This window comes from Cololabis saira, chromosome 19, assembly GCF_033807715.1.
Source record: "Cololabis saira isolate AMF1-May2022 chromosome 19, fColSai1.1, whole genome shotgun sequence".
In the NCBI taxonomy this organism is placed as follows: domain Eukaryota; kingdom Metazoa; phylum Chordata; class Actinopteri; order Beloniformes; family Belonidae; genus Cololabis; species Cololabis saira.
Genome location: NC_084605.1, coordinates 30796326 through 30814401, shown reverse-complemented (window position 1 = coordinate 30814401; position 18076 = coordinate 30796326). Strand labels below are relative to the sequence as shown.

Genomic DNA, 18076 nt, shown 5'->3' with positions numbered 1-18076 from the left:
AAACACCCAAACAAAAAATATCCATGAAATGGCAATTTCATTTTAGTATGAATAGCCTGTTAATTTTGTCTATATAAAAGATACCCCATTAAGTTGGTCCTAAACATTTTTAAGGATGACACTAACTTAAGAGATCTATCTAAACAGTTCCAGAGTTGAGGGCCATGGAATTTGATAAAGGATTGGTGACTGCAGGTACGACAAAGAGGTAAATGAAAGTTCTTCCCACCTCTAACTGAATAAGAATGAATATCTGATGATAACAGAAAAAAATTATGAAAAGTGCCTAGAATGTCTTGTTTGAAATGAATGAACTTAAACATAAACAGGCATGTTTGAAACTTGTTAATAGAAAAAATTGATAATAATTTAAATTAGCTAAATAAGGGTGCAGAAGGTGCTTGATGAGAAGAAAATGAAATCATTCTCAAGAATCTTTTCTGAATTAGAAATAATTGGTTGAGGTACGAGGAATAAGAAGCGCCCCAAACAATGTTGCAATACGTCAAGTATGGATAAATTAGACTATAATATAATATCATGAGACAGTATTACTACTGCTGTTGTTTTTAAGACATGCAATGCCTGTTTAAAATAGGCATTAGATGCCATAATAGGTCCCCTTTAAAAAGCTCTCCTTGCCTCACTTTGTAGGATTTTATTTTGAAAGGATTGGCTCCGAAAGTCACGTGGCTCCCTGACGTTTTAGCACGGAAGTTTGATGTCAACAAACCTGTAAACACCCATGGGTGAACAACGAGCACGACACATGTAAGAAGCTGCTTTTAAAGCGGCTCTTTGGTCGCGCATGGCCGCGGCGGCGGAGTCCGGGGGACCCGGCGGGGCTCCGGCGTGTCTCTGCGTCCTCTGCGGGCTCCCCGCGGCCGGGAAGAGCGCCCTGGCCGCCGGGGTGCTGGGAGCCGCCGCGGAGCAGGGATGGAGGGCAGCCGTGCTGCCCTATGACGACCTCATCCCCGAACAGGCTTTCCAGACAAGAAGGCTGGAGGATGGAAGCACGCTGCAAGATATGGTGAATATCAAATAGACGTAAATGTGGTCTTTTAATTCAGCATTTGAATTAGTCACATTTATTTATCTCAGCCCCTTTTCCCTTCCTTTTTTTGTATGAAACTTTATTTCAATTCCAGAAAATACAATAACATTAAAATAAATGGCACACATCATTCAATAATATAAAACACAAACATACATAGGCATCATTATAGTCCAAAAAATATAAAATTGTTCTCTTCACAAAAAAAGCTACAATAAAGTGCAAGTAGTTCTTGACATTAACAATTACACTAAATAATAAAAGGAAGGCCATGCATTCATATATCCGTAAACATTTCTTTTATGAGGTTGACAGTGGTATTACATGTTTTGTTATTAACCAATTGTATTGTCTCAAAATACATTTTGAAATCAACTTTAAAGGGAACTAAGGATGGACAGGATTTGGAAAATTTTGCCTTATGAATGTGAAACTTGGCAACAAGAATCATTAAGTTGACCAGTTGTTGAATTTTGTAATTTTGGTTTTCGTAATATAGTAAGATATCTTTAGCTTCTAATTTAATTACATTATTAGTTTGTATGTCAAAAAATTCTTCACATTTTTTCCAGAAACTTAAAGTATGTTCACATTCATAAAACAAATGTATGATGGTCTCTTCGTCATGTTTACAAAATACACAACTGCTATCAATGTCTACAAATTTGGATATAAGTTGGTTGGTGGGGTAAATATGATGTAAAATGTTATATTGGACTTCTTTTAATTTGTGTGAGATTGCAAATTTATAGGGAAGGAGCCACACTGTTTTCCATTGAATGTCCGAAAAATGGGAGTTCCAAACAAATTTCCCTCTTGGGGTTATTTTCCTTTTACTGTAGAAGTAGTTTCTTATGTGTTTATTAGTGCACTTATTATTGCCCCTTTTCCCTTCCAAGTTTCTGTGTTGTGTCCCAATGACACATTCATAATGCCTTAATACAAAGTCACACGCGGGGCTTCAGGGGACATTTTAATTTTTCTTATTTATTGAACACAATAAAACAACATAGAACAGTAATTAAACATCTTCTCGTAAGGATGATGGCATACTTAGTAGACATAATATGAGATGCTGTCAAATATAGAGCTATATAGAAAAACATTTTACTATATATTGAAATAAAAGACAAACAGGGGTTTTTATAAAGTGCAAACTATAAAAGTATCACAGTATTTAAAATCAGGCAAAAAAAGTGCCAAAAAGAGGAGCAAGGACTCAGGCATGCATCAAAAAAGCAGAAAACAAGATATATTGTCACAAATCTTTTTAGCCATTTTGTTGGAGTCTATTTTTCTTAGGGATAAGAAGAATAAAATCATTTAAAAACCAATCAAATGAGGGTTTGCTATTCCTCCACTTACTACAATGAATATGATATGTACCCATGAGAATAACTATATTTATTGGCTTCAGGGGACATTGGGCCCCAGGCTGCAGGCCCCGCTGACCAGTGAGATTTTTTATTTATTTATTTTTTTAAATTTTTGTGGCACCACTTGGGTCATATTAGGTATAAAGCATTGTATAATATGTTGTGCTGAGATTTTCCCACTCACAGTTAACATTAAAACAAAAATTGCAAGTAATCTCCAAATGTATTTTGGGTAAAATGGTTGGTCATCAACAGCCGTCTATCAACGTCATACGTCATCATGGATCACTTGTAAACAGAACACAGTAATCCATACAGCCTAAACATGAGCGGGAGTTAGAAACACAAAAGTGGAGCGATAAAACGCAAAGACAAAGAAAAAAGGGAGCAAGAAATAGCCAAATTGTCCAAGCTAGAAGCATATTTTGTTGGCCCTAATCCTCAGATCAGTTCCTTCAAATCAAGTTTAACAAGTCATTTGTTCGCAGCTGACTTTGACTATATTGTTTAAATCATTCTGAAGTTGAAGTTAAACAATGTAAATGTCAGTACTACACTTTCTTATGCCACTGCACTGTAACTTATATTCTTTTTTTCTTTCTCTTTAGTTTTTTTTCATGACGTAAAGTACCTTGACTTGCCTTATTGCTGAAATGTGTCATACAAATACTCTTGCTTTGCGTTTTAATCATGTATTAATTCATTTATACAGATTTTAATTCATTTAAATGTATATAAACCTAAATTCATATAATCTATCAGCAGTAAATACATCAAGCCTTTGCTGAGATACCAAAATGAGAGCTCATAACGATTATAGTATATTTATGCTGACAATGCAACATCTGGCACAAAGCATTTACACACAAATTGGCATTAAATACAGTGGGTTCACTTTCACAAATGGAAAGCATTAGTTTTTTCCTCTAACTCTAATTCTGCCAATCACATTACAGCCACACTCGTATAAAAACCAACAAATGCTGCAGTTTCACGACTTAATAAAGATAATTGCATGTCCCCTTTAAGAGATTTATTTGAGAAGTGTAATTGCTGATGAAAGAAAACATTACATTTTGAGCTCAATTCAGTTTAATATAATTAAAACATTTTCTTTTTTTTAGGTTTTACACACATGAATATACATCAAAAGCTCCTAATACCATAAGGTGTGGAGCTTCGGAGGCTTAGAGCAGCAGAAAAAGGTCACAGACCAGTGGATTTTTCTCCGTGTTTGCAGGATGCTTGATGACGTTTAACTGCTGTTGTTGACCGAAAATTATTTTTACACCCTTTGCACATGTAAGGCTTTTCTCCTGTGTTCATATACAGGACTGTCTCAGAAAATTAGAATATTGTGATTTTCTGTAATGCAATTACAAAAACAAAAATGTCATACATTCTGGATTCATTACAAATCAACTGAAATATTGCAAGCCTTTTATTATTTTAATATTGCTGATCATGGTTTACAGCTTAAGAAAACTCTAATATCCTATCTAAAAAGAATTAGAATATTCTGGGAATCTTAATCTTAAACTGTAAGCCATAATCAGCAATATTAAAATAATAAAAGGCTTGCAATATTTCAGTTGATTTGTAATTAATCCAGAATGTATGACATTTTTGTTTTTTTAATTGCATTACAGAAAATAAAGAACTTTATCACAATATTCTAATTTTCTGAGACAGTCCTGTACACATGACATTTCAGATTTGTGAGGTGTCTGAACGTCTTTCCACATTGGTCACAAAGACCACAGATTTCTTCTGTGTGGATGAGCTTATGGACTTTTAAAGTTGATGGCTCTCTGAAGCTCTTCCCACAATGGTCACAGGTAAAAGGCTTTTCTCCTGTGTGGATATACCGATGATGTTTTAAATGTATGTCACACTGGTGAGTTTTCTTTGGCGGATTGGTAGACTGACCCTGCAGTCTGTCCCCTAAACCAAGCTCTCCCTTGTGATGAGGGGAAAAAAAAAAAAGCTTGCTGGGAGAGCGAAAGTGAGACCTGCAGCATTTTCTTTGTACCATTTCTTAACAAATGGGTCTCATCTAAGGAGGAGATCCAGGGATCTGGAGATAATGTGGAAATATTATATGCATAACCATAAAAAAAGCCATTGTCACCTCGTAAGTATCAATAGATCGAATTACATTCAGAAACCCTAATATATAAAACCGAAGATAATTATTTAACTGCAGAAAAATTGTAACTTTTTTCTGTTTTTTCTCTGTATTTGACCTTTTATATACTGTCCAGACACTGTTCTTCCTCAATCAATAAAATAAGATTATTGTTCACAATTCTTCAAAATGTGTTAAAAGATCAAATTCCTTATTACATTAAATGTTTTTTTCTCTTAGCTTTATAAAGGAAAGGAGGTAGAGAGGAACTCAAAGTTTGGGAAACACCTGCTTTTGATCGGGTTATATTCACAGACAAAGTTACCACGGTAACAGACTCAGTAATTACTTACCATCAGTGTACATTAAAAGAGAGCCTTCTCAAAAGCAAATATATATATTGGCTTTGTCTTCCAGCACACTGAATGGAAGTCCCACAGACAAGCAGTGCTGCAGGGCATCGAGCAGTTCTTGAGGAATCAGGAAATGCCAAGTAACTCTCTGATCAACACTACTGCTTGGGAACGATGCTTCCAAGGTCTGCTGCAGCCCAAAGCGTTGAAGTCTGATGGACTACCACTTCTCTTTTTACTGGATGACAACTTCTACTATCCAAGCATGAGATATGAAGTGTTTCAACTTGCGAGAAAGTGTGAGTAGCCTGTTGTAAACAGATAATATGGCTATATTTTGATGAAGTGGAGTTTGAGGGTTCTGTTCTTTCGTTGCAGATTCGCTGGGTTTCTGCCAGGTGTATCTTGAGTGTGATTTGGAGATCTGCATCAACAGAAACCAAAGCAGGCCTCAGCCCATTCCACATGAGGTGATTTTGGAGATGGTGAAACGTTTAGAGTCTCCAAATCCAGGGAAGAACTATTGGGAGAAGCAAAGCTTGCTACTCAACACCACAGACAACTTGTCCCAGTGTGACATGTAGGACCATTAACTAAATCTATTCGTGAAGCTAAATTGTCTTAAAATGCAGCCTGTCTCTGTTTCTCTTACTGTGTGACTTATTCTCAGCCAGAAAGTGATGGAGTTGATTTCTTCTGCCATGAGTAACCCGTTAAGCCCAGCTGAGGACAACGCTGAACAAAAGGTGTCACTGCAGCTCAAATCCGTGACACATGAGACAAAATTGAAACCAGCAGTTACTAAAGTCAATTGTTCCTCTTTTCTTTTTTCTTGTTATTTTGTACATGTTGCAGGAAGCTGATCGTCTGAAATGCGCCGCCAGTGTGGTCCACCAGGCTGACCAGGCCTGTCGACGCCTCATATCTGAAGCAATGAAGACTGCCAGAGGTCGGTTGTCAAGCTTCATAACTGTCATTTTATATGTTATCATTTGGAACCAATAAAAATGATGTTTACTGTCCACATTTCAGAAAATCAGGTTCCATCTGAACACATGCGGTGTCTGGCTGCTCAGCTGAACGAAGCTAAAGCAACATTTCTTCACGATCTGCGGAAGCGGTTCCTCCAGGAGGCTTTAATTCAAGAGGAGGACATCGATGTTGAGCATGTGGCAAAAAGAGCAGTGGATGTTTTTGATGACAACAAAAAGCAGATCCTGTTAAGATTCATAAACAATCATGAATAACTTAAATTAAAAAAGAAAATGCTATACAAACAAATACATCAGTTTGTGTTCAGTTTCGTAAATAACACTTTTTGCAGGTCATTTGCTCTCAAAATTCATGCGTTGAGTAACGCTGAGTTAAACGGACTTAAAAAAATCCATGTATCAGTTCATTAATTTATTCAATTACACAATAAAAAACTTAAAAAACATTGTTTTGTAATTGGTAAACGCTTATAAAAACACTTAATTACTGACGGTCATTACTACAGGCCGAGTTTACACAAATAAAAAGCTAACAGTACTTCACTTAACAGTAAAAGGGCAACAGCGGGTCTTTAACGTGTTTCCACATCAGCTGAAAAATCCCCAACTTTTATTTTGTACTACAAATTTACTCAAGACAATATGTAATTATTGGTTATAAAATACAATTTTTAAGCTTAGTTCATGTTACAAACAGGCTAATCAGTTTTTAAAGGTCACTAGAATATTATTAATGTATACATGTGAGAACTGCAAGCACAACTGCAAAGAAACAGCAGTGAGCCTCTGGACATCCACAGAGGTTTCTCTCAGAGAAATCAGTCCATCTGACTTAATTAAGATGGTATGTTTTGCATATTAAACTAACAAACAAGAAAGGGTACGTAAAATAGTCAAAAAAGATAGTTTACGATCCCAGTGTGAGTAGACAGGTGGTTAAACTTGAACTGTGGGTGTTGAATACTGCGTTGGCCTTAAGGTTGGTGCAAATATGAGTCACTGAAGAAATTAACACAATAAGCTGCCTGAGCAGTGAGGTTATTGGTCAGAAGGTATTAAATACTGACAGTGAGATTGTGTGGTTTTGTACATTCAAAACTGATGACAAGCTCCAGCATCAAGGCAACAGAACAGTGCTAGTGGGGAGTGTAAAAGAGTAGGAAACACAACATGACATGTTGCTCTATGCAAATAAGCACAGTAACTATGGCAACAAAATCTAAATAATTGGTCCCCAAGTCAAAATAATTGAAATGATTATTCTTTCATAGGTTCATGTGGTGCAGTACTGATGCTGCTAGTGTTTGAAAACATTTTTTGATATACTGGTTTCCATTGGGTTACGTTCATACATATTCTTAAATCTGTTAAAACTTTGCTCAGTAATCTAAAATGTCAACGTGTTGAATGCAGGGTCATAGATGACAACCCACTGTGGGTTTAGTCTGCACCAGGGGTTGGCAACGCAAAATGTTGAAAGAGCCATATTGGACCAAAAACACAAAAAACAAATATGTCTGAGCCGCAAAAAATGAAAAGTCTTGTATAAGCCTTAGAATGAAGGCAAATGGCGAAAGGTCGAGAAAAAAAGTTTAAATGTCGAGAAAAAAGTCGAAATGTTGAGAAAAAGTCAAAATTTAAAGAAAAAGGTTGAAATGTCGAGATTAATGTTGAAATACAAAATGTTTAGAAAAAAATTGAAATGTCGAGAAAAAAAGTCAAAATTTCGAGAAAAAAGTCAAAATTTCGAGAAAAAAGTTGAAATGTCGTGTAAATGACCTTTAATATGATCATTTCTGTAAATATGTTTTTGTGTTTGTTTTGCTCATTGGCGTTGTTTGGAGCCAGGCTTTTATTTTTGGTTTTTATTAAGACGAATATTTAGTGCTTTTATTTTGAAGGCGTCTCGCCGAGAACTTCAGCGCATATTTAACGGTAAAGTTTAACAGCTGTTGAAACATTTTCTACAAGACTAAACTAGTGTCGGGAGTGCTAAAGTGTGCCTTACCGACACAAAAAGCACCTGGCTGATAAGGGGCACAAGGTTTGTTTTATTTGTACATTTTATACAGTATTTATGTATATATTGAGTTTAGTTGTCATGGTTACTGTCATTTATTTACTGTCAGTTAACGGGTTTGCCGACCCAGCGAGCTGCTGTGTCGGCCTCTATTTTAGTTGAATGAAACAATGTATGTATATAGTAAGAGTAACTTTGTTGTATTTTATTCCTTTATAGCTCTTACGGTGTGTTTGAGGTGATTTTATATTGAAGGAATAAAAACATCTATGAACCATCAGTTAGAGAGTCAACCGTCATCAGTCGGGGATGCTACAGTAAGAGCTTCACCTCATCCCTCACATCACGCCGCTGACCAAGGACAACTGCAGAGGGACCTGATGTGATGGTCAAGGATTGTGGTACCTCTTCACAACATGGAAGCATCAGCAAAGACGCCTCTAGACGACAGAGACTCTGAACAGATAAAGGATAAGGATACTGCAGAGGAGGATCTTCGTCGCTCTGGTCGCTTACGGAATCCCACGGAAAAGATGCTTGCATATCATGAGGAGGAGGCTCACAAAAAGGAGAAAAGGTTGACCCACGTGTATGAACAATGGAAGGTTCAGGCACGTAAGGCTAGAGAAAAGTTAAAGTCAGACATTCCTGAAAGTGACATTGCAAATCTTATAGACACACTTGAAGAAGAGAAAAACTGTGTTATAAACCTGTATATAGAAATCAGAGCTCACCTCACTCCATCTAATGAGACAAGACGTCGTATTGATGCCTGTGAGGCAGTGACAAGGGACATTGTTAAAATTGCCTTTGAAAGGATATCAGGCATAGATGGAGAATTTGATAGTGAAGCAGTAAGGCAACGTCTTCATGAGCTTCTTAACAGAGACTATGCTCACTCCATCTATGGATCCACAGCTGCACCTCCAAGTCAACACTCAAGTAAAGGTTCCAGTCAATACTCTGCCATAGTAGCAAAACGAGCAGATGCTGCAGCAGAATTAGCAGCAAAGGAGGCAGAGTATGAAGTGTTACTAAAAGAGGAGAAACAAAAAGAAAAGATTCAACTCTTGGAGGAACAACAAAGAAAGGAACTTGAGGCTCAAAAACGTGAGTTGGAAAGATTAAAGGCAGAGAAGGACATTAAAGCTGCACGAGCAAGGTTCACAACTTATGATCAGGAAGTAATACAGGAGGCAAGTGTTAATTTGGCTGATCAGATGAGAACAAGAGAACATCAGTATGTGTATCCTCCTCCTTCAGCTCTCATACAGCAGCCCACTGACATCACAGTAACAACATCACCTGCAAGGACAGATGTAAGTTATCTGGCTCAAGCAGTCCAAGATAGCATAGCTCTGAACAGGCTCCCAATGCCAGAACCGTCTGTATTTACTGGTGACCCTATTCAGTTCATTGAGTGGAAGGCTTCCTTCACATCCCTCATAGACAAAAGGAACATTGCATCAGCTGACAAATTGCATTATTTGAAAAAATATGTAGCAGGTCCAGCTCGAAAGACACTTGATGGCATATTTTTTAGAAATGATGATGAAGCCTATAAAGATGGATGGAACCGTCTCAACCACAGGTACGGTCAGCCGTTTGTTGTACAAAAAGCATTCAGGGAAAAACTAGCAAACTGGCCAAAGATCCAACCCAGAGATGCTGAGGGACTCAGAGCATTTGCTGATTTCTTACACTCATGTATGGAAGCCATGCCTTATGTTAAAGGTCTGAACATTTTGAACGATTGTGAAGAAAACCAGAAATTGGTTCAAAAGCTACCAGATTGGGCAGCATCACAGTGGAACCGCAAAGTCACTCAAGTCATGAGAGAAGACCAAGAGTTTCCCAGTTTCCAGGAGTTTGTCTTCTTCATTGTAAATGAGGCAGAAATTGCATGTAATCCTATTACTTCATTCCATGCTCTCCACTCATCAGAGGCTAACTCATCACGTCATCTGAAGGAAAATAAATGTAAATCCAGTGTTTATCATACACAGACTGTTACAGACACTGAAACACAAGGACAGTTGAAAACAAGTTTAAAGCCACCATGTGTGTTTTGTCAAGACGATAAACATCAACTTCATCACTGTCCTGAATTTAAAGGCAAAGCTCTGGAGGAACGACAGAAATATGTGAGAGAAAATAGACTTTGTTATGGCTGCCTGAGGATGGGCCATAATGCCAAAGACTGCCGCAATAGACATTCATGTGACAAATGTAAAGCAAGACATCCTACGCTTCTCCATGATGACACCTACACCAAAGCCAAGCCCACGTCAGTCTCAAATCAAAGTACCACAGAGGAAACAGCAACCACATTGGCTCTCGGTGTGACAACGAAGGAGCCATCTACCAACACTTCAATGATAACGCCAGTGTGGGTTTCTTCTGTCAGCAATCCAGGTAAAGAAAGACTTGTTTATGCGCTGCTTGATACCCAAAGCGATACAGTCTTCATTGACCAAGAAGTCAGCAATAGTTTACAGACTGAAACACATCCTGTAAGACTGAAACTAACGACCATGACAAGAAAGGATACATTAATGCATAGTCAAAGAGTGTCAGGTTTGAGAGTGAGAGGTTACAGCTCAGCTATCCACATTGATCTCCCTCCTGCTTACACCAAGAACTGTATACCAGTGAATCGAACACACATTCCTACCTGTGACACGGCACGGAACTGGAATCATCTCATCAAAATAGCAGATGAAATCCCTCCACAGCTGGAATGTGAAGTCGGTCTGCTGATCGGCTACAATTGCTCAAGGGCACTGGCACCACGGCAGGTAATTCTTGGAGGAGATAGTGAACCATATGCAGTTCAGACGGATTTGGGGTGGACTATTGTAGGCTGTTCATCACCTCACCAAAACTCACCAAGCATCACCAACATGTGCCACAGAGCTTCTGTCAGAGAGCTTCCTCCGGTGACCACAGCTGAAGCACTCAGGGTTCTCGAGTCTGACTTTAAGGATGCTAATAAGGACGGAAAGACTGTGTCTCATGATGACATCCGCTTCCTGGATGTGTTAAAGAAAGAGATACCTCCAGCTACGGATGTTAGCGCAGAAATACGGATTGGAGATCCTGAAGTCAAGAGGATTCAGGCTCTAAACACACAGACACGGGAACAGTCAAGTCTCTCAGACCGCCTGTCAAAGTTTTCTTCATGGTCAAAGGCAACTCAGGCAGTCGCTCGTCTCATTCGTCGGGTCAGGAATGATAAGTCGACAGACCACAGCACCATGCAAGAACGAGAAGACGCGCGCTGCATCATCATAAGAGACTTACAGAGACACGCGTATCCAGAAGAGATGAAGTTGCTCAGTAAGGTAACTCAACTTCCCTCTCAGAGTAAACTGTTTAGGTTGGATGCCTTTATTGATCAAGATGGACTCCTCAAGGTGGGAGGAAGACTAAAAAATGCATCGCTCCCTACCTCACTGAAGCATCCGGTAATTATACCAAAGAGTCATCCCATCACCAAAGCAATAATTGCTCACTGTCACGAGAAGGTCAAACATCAAGGAAAAGGCTCGACTATTAATGAGATCAGATCAAACGGATTTTGGATTCCAGGAATCAACAGAGCTGTGGCAACGCATCTACATCAATGTGTTACATGTCGAAAACTCAGAAGGCTCACAGAGGAACAGCGAATGGCGGATTTGCCGTCTGAACGTGTGGATCCATCACCACCTTATTGTGGAATGGACTGTTTCAGCCCGTTTTTCACCAAACAAGTACGTAAGGTACAAAAGAGATACGGACTGCTTTTTACCTGCCTTTGCTGTCGAGCTATTCACATTGAAATGTTAGACGACATGTCAACAGATGCCTTCATAAACGGACTTCGTTGTTTCATTGCTATAAGAGGAGCAGTACGAGACATAAAATGTGACCAAGGAATGAACTTCGTTGGAGCTAAAAACGAACTGAATGAAGCTCTCAAGCAAGTGGATGCTGATCGTCTGACTACGTTTTTGGCTGAGAAACAATGTGACTTTAGCATGAACGCTCTACGTGCAAGCCATGCTGGAGGCGTATGGGAGAGACAGATCCGAACGGTGAAGAATGTTCTTCGTTCTACTCTCTCATCCTCATCAGGCAGGCTGGACGATGCCTCTCTACGGACATTCTTTTATGAGGCAGCAGTTCACTCCGCAACCATATCTTTTGTAGTATAATTAGTTAATGGACATTTTTTAATCAGTCGCTAAAATTAAAGGTCACGTAGTTTAGAAATCATTCGTGCTTTATATCAAATATGATGATAAAGGGATGAAAACCAGTAATGATTTGGTGGGAGTGTAAATGACCTTTAATATGATCATTTCTGTAAATATGTTTTTGTGTTTGTTTTGCTCATTGGCGTTGTTTGGAGCCAGGCTTTTATTTTTGGTTTTTATTAAGACGAATATTTAGTGCTTTTATTTTGAAGGCGTCTCGCCGAGAACTTCAGCGCATATTTAACGGTAAAGTTTAACAGCTGTTGAAACATTTTCTACAAGACTAAACTAGTGTCGGGAGTGCTAAAGTGTGCCTAACCGACACAAAAAGCACCTGGCTGATAAGGGGCACAAGGTTTGTTTTATTTGTACATTTTATACAGTATTTATGTATATATTGAGTTTAGTTGTCATGGTTACTGTCATTTATTTACTGTCAGTTAACGGGTTTGCCGACCCAGCGAGCTGCTGTGTCGGCCTCTATTTTAGTTGAATGAAACAATGTATGTATATAGTAAGAGTAACTTTGTTGTATTTTATTCCTTTATAGCTCTTACGGTGTGTTTGAGGTGATTTTATATTGAAGGAATAAAAACATCTATGAACCATCAGTTAGAGAGTCAACCGTCATCAGTCGGGGATGCTACAGTAAGAGCTTGATTAATGTTGAAGTACAATCTTGAGAAAAAGTCGAAATGTCGAGATTAAAAAGGAAAGGAAAAAGGAAGAAAAAAGGAGGAAAAAAAGAAGAAGAGAAAGAAAGAGAAAAAAAGAAGAAAAAAAGGGGAAAAAAAAGGTCAAACATTTTTGAAAAAGCTCCAGGAGCCACTAGGGCGGCGCAAAAGAACCGCCGGCGGCTCTAGAGCCGCGGGTTGCCGACCCCTGGTCTACACCCTAAAGGGTAGTATTTGCTAGCAGTGCAACTAGAACAAATGTTTAAGCAAGGAGATGGCGTCAACCAAAATAATTAAATATGATCCTTCAGGGCTGGCCCTTTGTCGAACTAATCTCCTTCACCTCAGAATGTTAAATATGCATATGTTAAAGGGGACGTGCAGAGAAACGGAAGAAAAAAAAAACAATCACATTTGTGTGCTCGAAGACGTGTACTTAGGTGTCTGCGGAAAGTACTAATCAAAAACTATGACATTACACAACTCTAGGACTTTGTTTGGGACAGCCTCAGTCCATAAATGCAGCGAGTGGTTCAGATCTGCAGTCCGCTACGATGTCACAGACCCAGATCAGTTGAATTAACCAGCTTCTTTATCTTTATCTCAACCTAATTTAACAAATGCTGCATTTTCTGTACCATGAAAGAGTGTAGCACAAAGCTCTAACATGGCACACCCGGATAGAGGGATGGAGTGGAGTGAAGTGGAGCACTTCAATCCCTAAAACAATAAAAACCTTTACGAAGAACAGAGGTGTAATGACATGTTTTGTTTTTTTTAACCAAAGCATATTACAGAGTCTCAACTTCTTAAAATGTGTCAGGGACATATGAAGTCTTACTAAACTGGACTGCCTAACTGAAGTGCTATATATTATGACGGAGTATTAGGGCCAAACTAAGACGAAAAAAAAATGGAAATTACGAAAATAAAGTCATAATGTTGTGAGAATAAAGTCGTAATATATAATATAAATATAACTTCACAAGATGCTCAATATTCCTCATTTTAACACAGGGAGAAGATGCTCTTCATGTTAGAGTTCTCATAAATTACCACTTTATTCTCGTAATATTACGACTTTATTCTCATAAATTACCACTTTATTCTTGTAATGTTACGACTTTATTCTCGTAATGTTACGACTTTATTCACGTAATTTTATGACTATTCTCGTAATTTCAATTTTTTTTTTTTGTCTTAGTTTGGCCCTAATACTCCGTCGTAGTATATAAAGGTCCAAATAACAAAAATAATCACTTTTTATGTTGGGCACGGGCAAAATGGCATGCAAAATTGTATTTGTCTATGCACATGTGACCACAGATGTTGCACTGGAATGGATGTTCATACCCATGGCAGCCCATGTGAATAGTAAAGAGTATATTATCAAAAAAGTGAATATCACAATGTTGGCATTTATATGACAGCTGCTGGTCCAGCGGTGTGGGGACAGGAGTGGGTGGGCTCGGCAGGCTGTTACTGACACTTCCAGGAAGAGCGTTTGCATTGGTCCCCAGGCCAAAGCCAGGAACAGGACTGAAACTCTCCCCACCCGAGGGGGAAGGTTCAATTTCCGGTGATGATGTCTGTAATCCATTCGAGCACGCAGCATTGTGTGCACGGGAGTCATCTTGTGCAATGACTGGTTTCACATCTTGTATAAACTCCCTGTCGGGGGACACGGGGGAACAATACTCAGGGTGAAGGTCCGCCACCTGAAGCGAAGACAGCTGGTCCAGCGGGTTCCCAAAAGTTAAACCATTCGTACTCCTGCCACGGCTTTCATTCTCATCCACCTTAGGAGGATTCTCATACTCCCTGTTATGCAGCTGGTGGATCTTGTGGGGCAGGTCACCTGGATAATCACACTTTGGCATCACCATCGACGGAGGGTTCAAATTGAGGAAAAGCCGCCGGCTGAAGCCGAGGGAGGTTGTCCTCTTCTGCAAAGTGCTCAACATTCTCTTGTTGGAGAAAGGGGCGCGAACCACCCTTGAAGGCAGAAGCTTGTGGCGGCGGCGGCGGTGGTGCGACAGGTTGCTGCGGTCACTACATCGGAAGGGGCAGAGGTCACACTTGTACGGCTTCTCTCCTGTGTGAGAGCGCATGTGGGCTTCCAAGTGGCGCTCGTATGCAGACGCAAATGGGCACACCTGGCATCGGTGAGGCTTCTCTCCTTGGTAAACAAAATAATTGGAGTTAGAAATAGATTAGTCTAGAAGAGTGAATGTATAGTACAGTGCAGAGGTGGGTAGTAACGAGTTACATTTACTCCGTTACATTTACTTGAGTAAGTTTTGGGAAATTTTGTACTTTTAGGAGTAGTTTTGAATCACTATACTTTTTAGTTTTACTTGAGTAGATTTGTGAAGAAGAAACTATTACTCTTACTCCGCTACATTAGGCTACGTTGAGCTCGTTACTTTTCTTTTATCCGCGTACGCGTCAATCTCATGACATCACTGGGTGATTCTTTGGGAAAAATGTTTGTTTTTGCATGTTTTGTCACATTTACACAGACTCAAACACACACAGAGTTTCTATGAGTTCATGGGCTTGTTCTAGTTCTGCCTGGTTAAAAAAGAAAAGTACAAAGGCTGGAAATTTTGTGCTACTTGTGCTTAACTTAAGTTATTATTTTATTTATTTTATTATTTATTAAAGTACTTGAATTGACTTTAAGATTATTTTAATTTAAGCTATTTTTTATTTTTTATTAATTTTAATTCATTTTTTTATTTTATTGATTTAATTTGCCTGAAGATGATTATTTTGTACTTTTGTCAGTTTGAATGGTTGTGTTAAAAAAATAAATCAGACGTTACTCAACAGTTACTCAGTACTTGAGTAGTTTTTTCACCAAGTACTTTTTTACTTTTACTCAAGTAATTATTTGGATGAATACTTTTTACTTCTACTTGAGTCATATTATTCTGAAGTAACAGTACTTTTACTTGAGTACAATCTTTGGCTCCTCTACCCAGCTCTGTTAGAAATATATTAGTCTAGAAGAGTGAATGTATAGTACAGTGTAATATTATGTTAGGTAGTCTCAGGTTATAATGTGAAATGTAAATGATACAGTACAACATACAGTGTTTCTGATTCAATAGAAAACTGACCTGTGTGAATCCGGGTGTGCTCTATTAAACGAGCCATGCCCTTGTTGGTATAACTGCAGTAGCTACACTTGTATTTTCCATCACAAGTCCTCTCCAGGCCGTCCATCTGAACATCTGATCCATCCACAAATGACAGGCTCACCTCCACAGATGGGGGCTCCACACCGTTCTGCTCGCACCTGGGGACATCTACAACCACACACAAAGTACATACATCTGTTTGTGCACTTCTCTGAGAAGTAGCTCTGATGTGGACGGTAGTTTTCCTCACCATCGTGAAACTGATCCGTGGTCCCTTTTTCTGCACAAACAGACCCTGAGATCATGTTGACATGCTGAGTTTGCTGGCTCAGGTATTCCTGGAATTCCTTCACAAAGTCAACAGGCTCAGTCTTAATCTCTTCCATTTTAAGATTTCCGGGTTGAGAATAATAATATCCAGAAGTGATGATGAACCGAGCAGATGTTTAAAATTGCTTAATTGTTTGAAATAAAAGGGTGTTTAGAGCTTACTCACTGTGGTATTAGCGGTATTAGCATCAGTGCTAATGTTACTTTAACCTATCGCCTCTCTTCTTGATTTTTTAAACACAGTTTTCCCCGTGGTTTACATCTTACTTGTCAGTATTTGACCAGAATTATTGCCACGAATAATAATAATAATGATAAACAAGACCCTAGATATGAGTTTATCTTACTAGCTACAGTCATTTCCTTTGACAGCTTCCGTTTTTTCTGATACGTCAGTCGTCACACAAACGCAACTGTTGCCTTCAATAAATCATTGATTTCGTAGAATCGAAAGTCAAATACATGTATTTATTCTAGTTAAATTGCTTCGTTATGTAGAGCTATTGACCTGATGAGATTCTATCTTGAAGTTTAATTATAAGTGGTCTGCATATGTAATAATCTATATATAGCACCAAAATTGAACATCTTCACAATAAGCCTACTCACAGATTTCCGTCTTTCAGAATGCTCCTGAAGGCACCATCGGCCCTCTAGTGGTCAAACTCGAAAACATTTATGTACTGATTTGCTGTAGGAGGTACCTAAATAGAGAAAGAACCGAACTAGTGGCAGAGCTGCAAGAAATGGGCATGAAAGGAATAACAGAAGTATTTTGGAAGTGGGATCGACCAACCAATTATTTATAGAGACAAATGAGCTTGAATTGAATGAACTGGTGGACTTCAAAACTGCACAGATTATGTTCAAAATCAACAATAACATGCTGCCAGACTGTATTCAAAATATGTTCAATTTAAGACAAAGCCATTACAACCTCAGAGGGGAGAGCATATACAGGAAATCAACAATCAGAACCAACACCAAACTGAGATGCTACAGTGGCAGCGGTGGATGTATGCAGTACTCGAGTTGTAAAAAGAATTCAGGGGGGGATGGTGGATTTTATCATATGGGGACAGATCATTTGTGCTGATTACAAATAATATAATATATTACAAATAATAGCACTGACCAAAACACCTGCAGAAATACTGCAGGAATGACATAGCAGCAGTTAAATGCAGCCTTCTGTAAGCTTTAAATATCCACTGGGCTTACATCAAATACATCAAAACACAACAATAAAAACTGTTTTCTGAACAAGAATATTTGTCTTATTTCTAGTTAAAATGTCTCATTTCAATAAAAAAAATCTCATTACACTTACAACAAGACTCATCACTGGAAAAAACAACAATGTTCACCTGTTTCAAGTAGACTTTCACTTGAAATAAGTAGAAAAATCTGCCAGTGGAACAACATTTTTTTGCTTGTAATGAGAAGATAAATCTTGTCCCACTGGCAGATTCTTCTACTTATTTCAAGTGAAAATTTACTGGAAACAGGTGAAAATGGTCAAATAAGTTATTTTTCTGGTGATGACTCTAAATGTTGAAATAGCAGTAAAACCACATTCATTGATGAAATGACATAAGGGATGGAAAGGAGGGATGGCAGTTTTACAGGGGGGATGATTTGGACCGTTTTTATTTCAGGGGGGATGTCATCCCCCCTCATCCCCCCTCAACTCCAGTACTGGATGTATGGAATAAATTAGATAGGGATTTGAAATGATGTAGAACCTTAACCTTATTTAAAA

At 38.6% G+C, this 18076-nt stretch overlaps 2 protein-coding genes across 4 annotated transcripts; one reads left to right on the top strand and one right to left on the bottom strand.

Annotated features, from left to right (window-relative positions):
• Window positions 1–711: 711 nt before the first annotated feature.
• On the top strand, window positions 712–6341 carry LOC133419898 (L-seryl-tRNA(Sec) kinase). Of its 2 annotated transcripts, none has more exons than XM_061709390.1 (6): window positions 712–1030; window positions 4976–5210; window positions 5290–5381; window positions 5586–5657; window positions 5767–5860; window positions 5944–6341. In XM_061709390.1, the coding sequence occupies exons 1-6, from the start codon at window positions 809–811 to the stop codon at window positions 6156–6158; spliced, it is 930 nt and encodes a 309-aa protein (XP_061565374.1). In that variant the 5' UTR covers window positions 712–808; the 3' UTR covers window positions 6159–6341. The 2 variants fall into 2 exon arrangements, with proteins under 2 accessions (XP_061565374.1, XP_061565373.1); XM_061709389.1 differs by having other exon boundaries at window positions 5290–5491; window positions 5582–5657; window positions 5944–6339.
• LOC133419897 (zinc finger protein Pegasus-like) lies at window positions 5636–16679 on the bottom strand. Of its 2 annotated transcripts, XR_009770564.1 has the most exons (4): window positions 16235–16679; window positions 15964–16152; window positions 8405–15017; window positions 5636–8300 (listed from the first exon to the last, which is right to left on the bottom strand). XR_009770564.1 is itself a non-coding variant. In XM_061709387.1 (3 exons), the coding sequence occupies exons 1-3, from the start codon at window positions 16368–16370 to the stop codon at window positions 14095–14097; spliced, it is 1248 nt and encodes a 415-aa protein (XP_061565371.1). In that variant the 5' UTR covers window positions 16371–16679; the 3' UTR covers window positions 5636–14094. The 2 variants fall into 2 exon arrangements, 1 of the variants encoding a protein (XP_061565371.1); XM_061709387.1 differs by having other exon boundaries at window positions 5636–15017.
• Between the last annotated feature and the right edge of the window lie 1397 nt (window positions 16680–18076).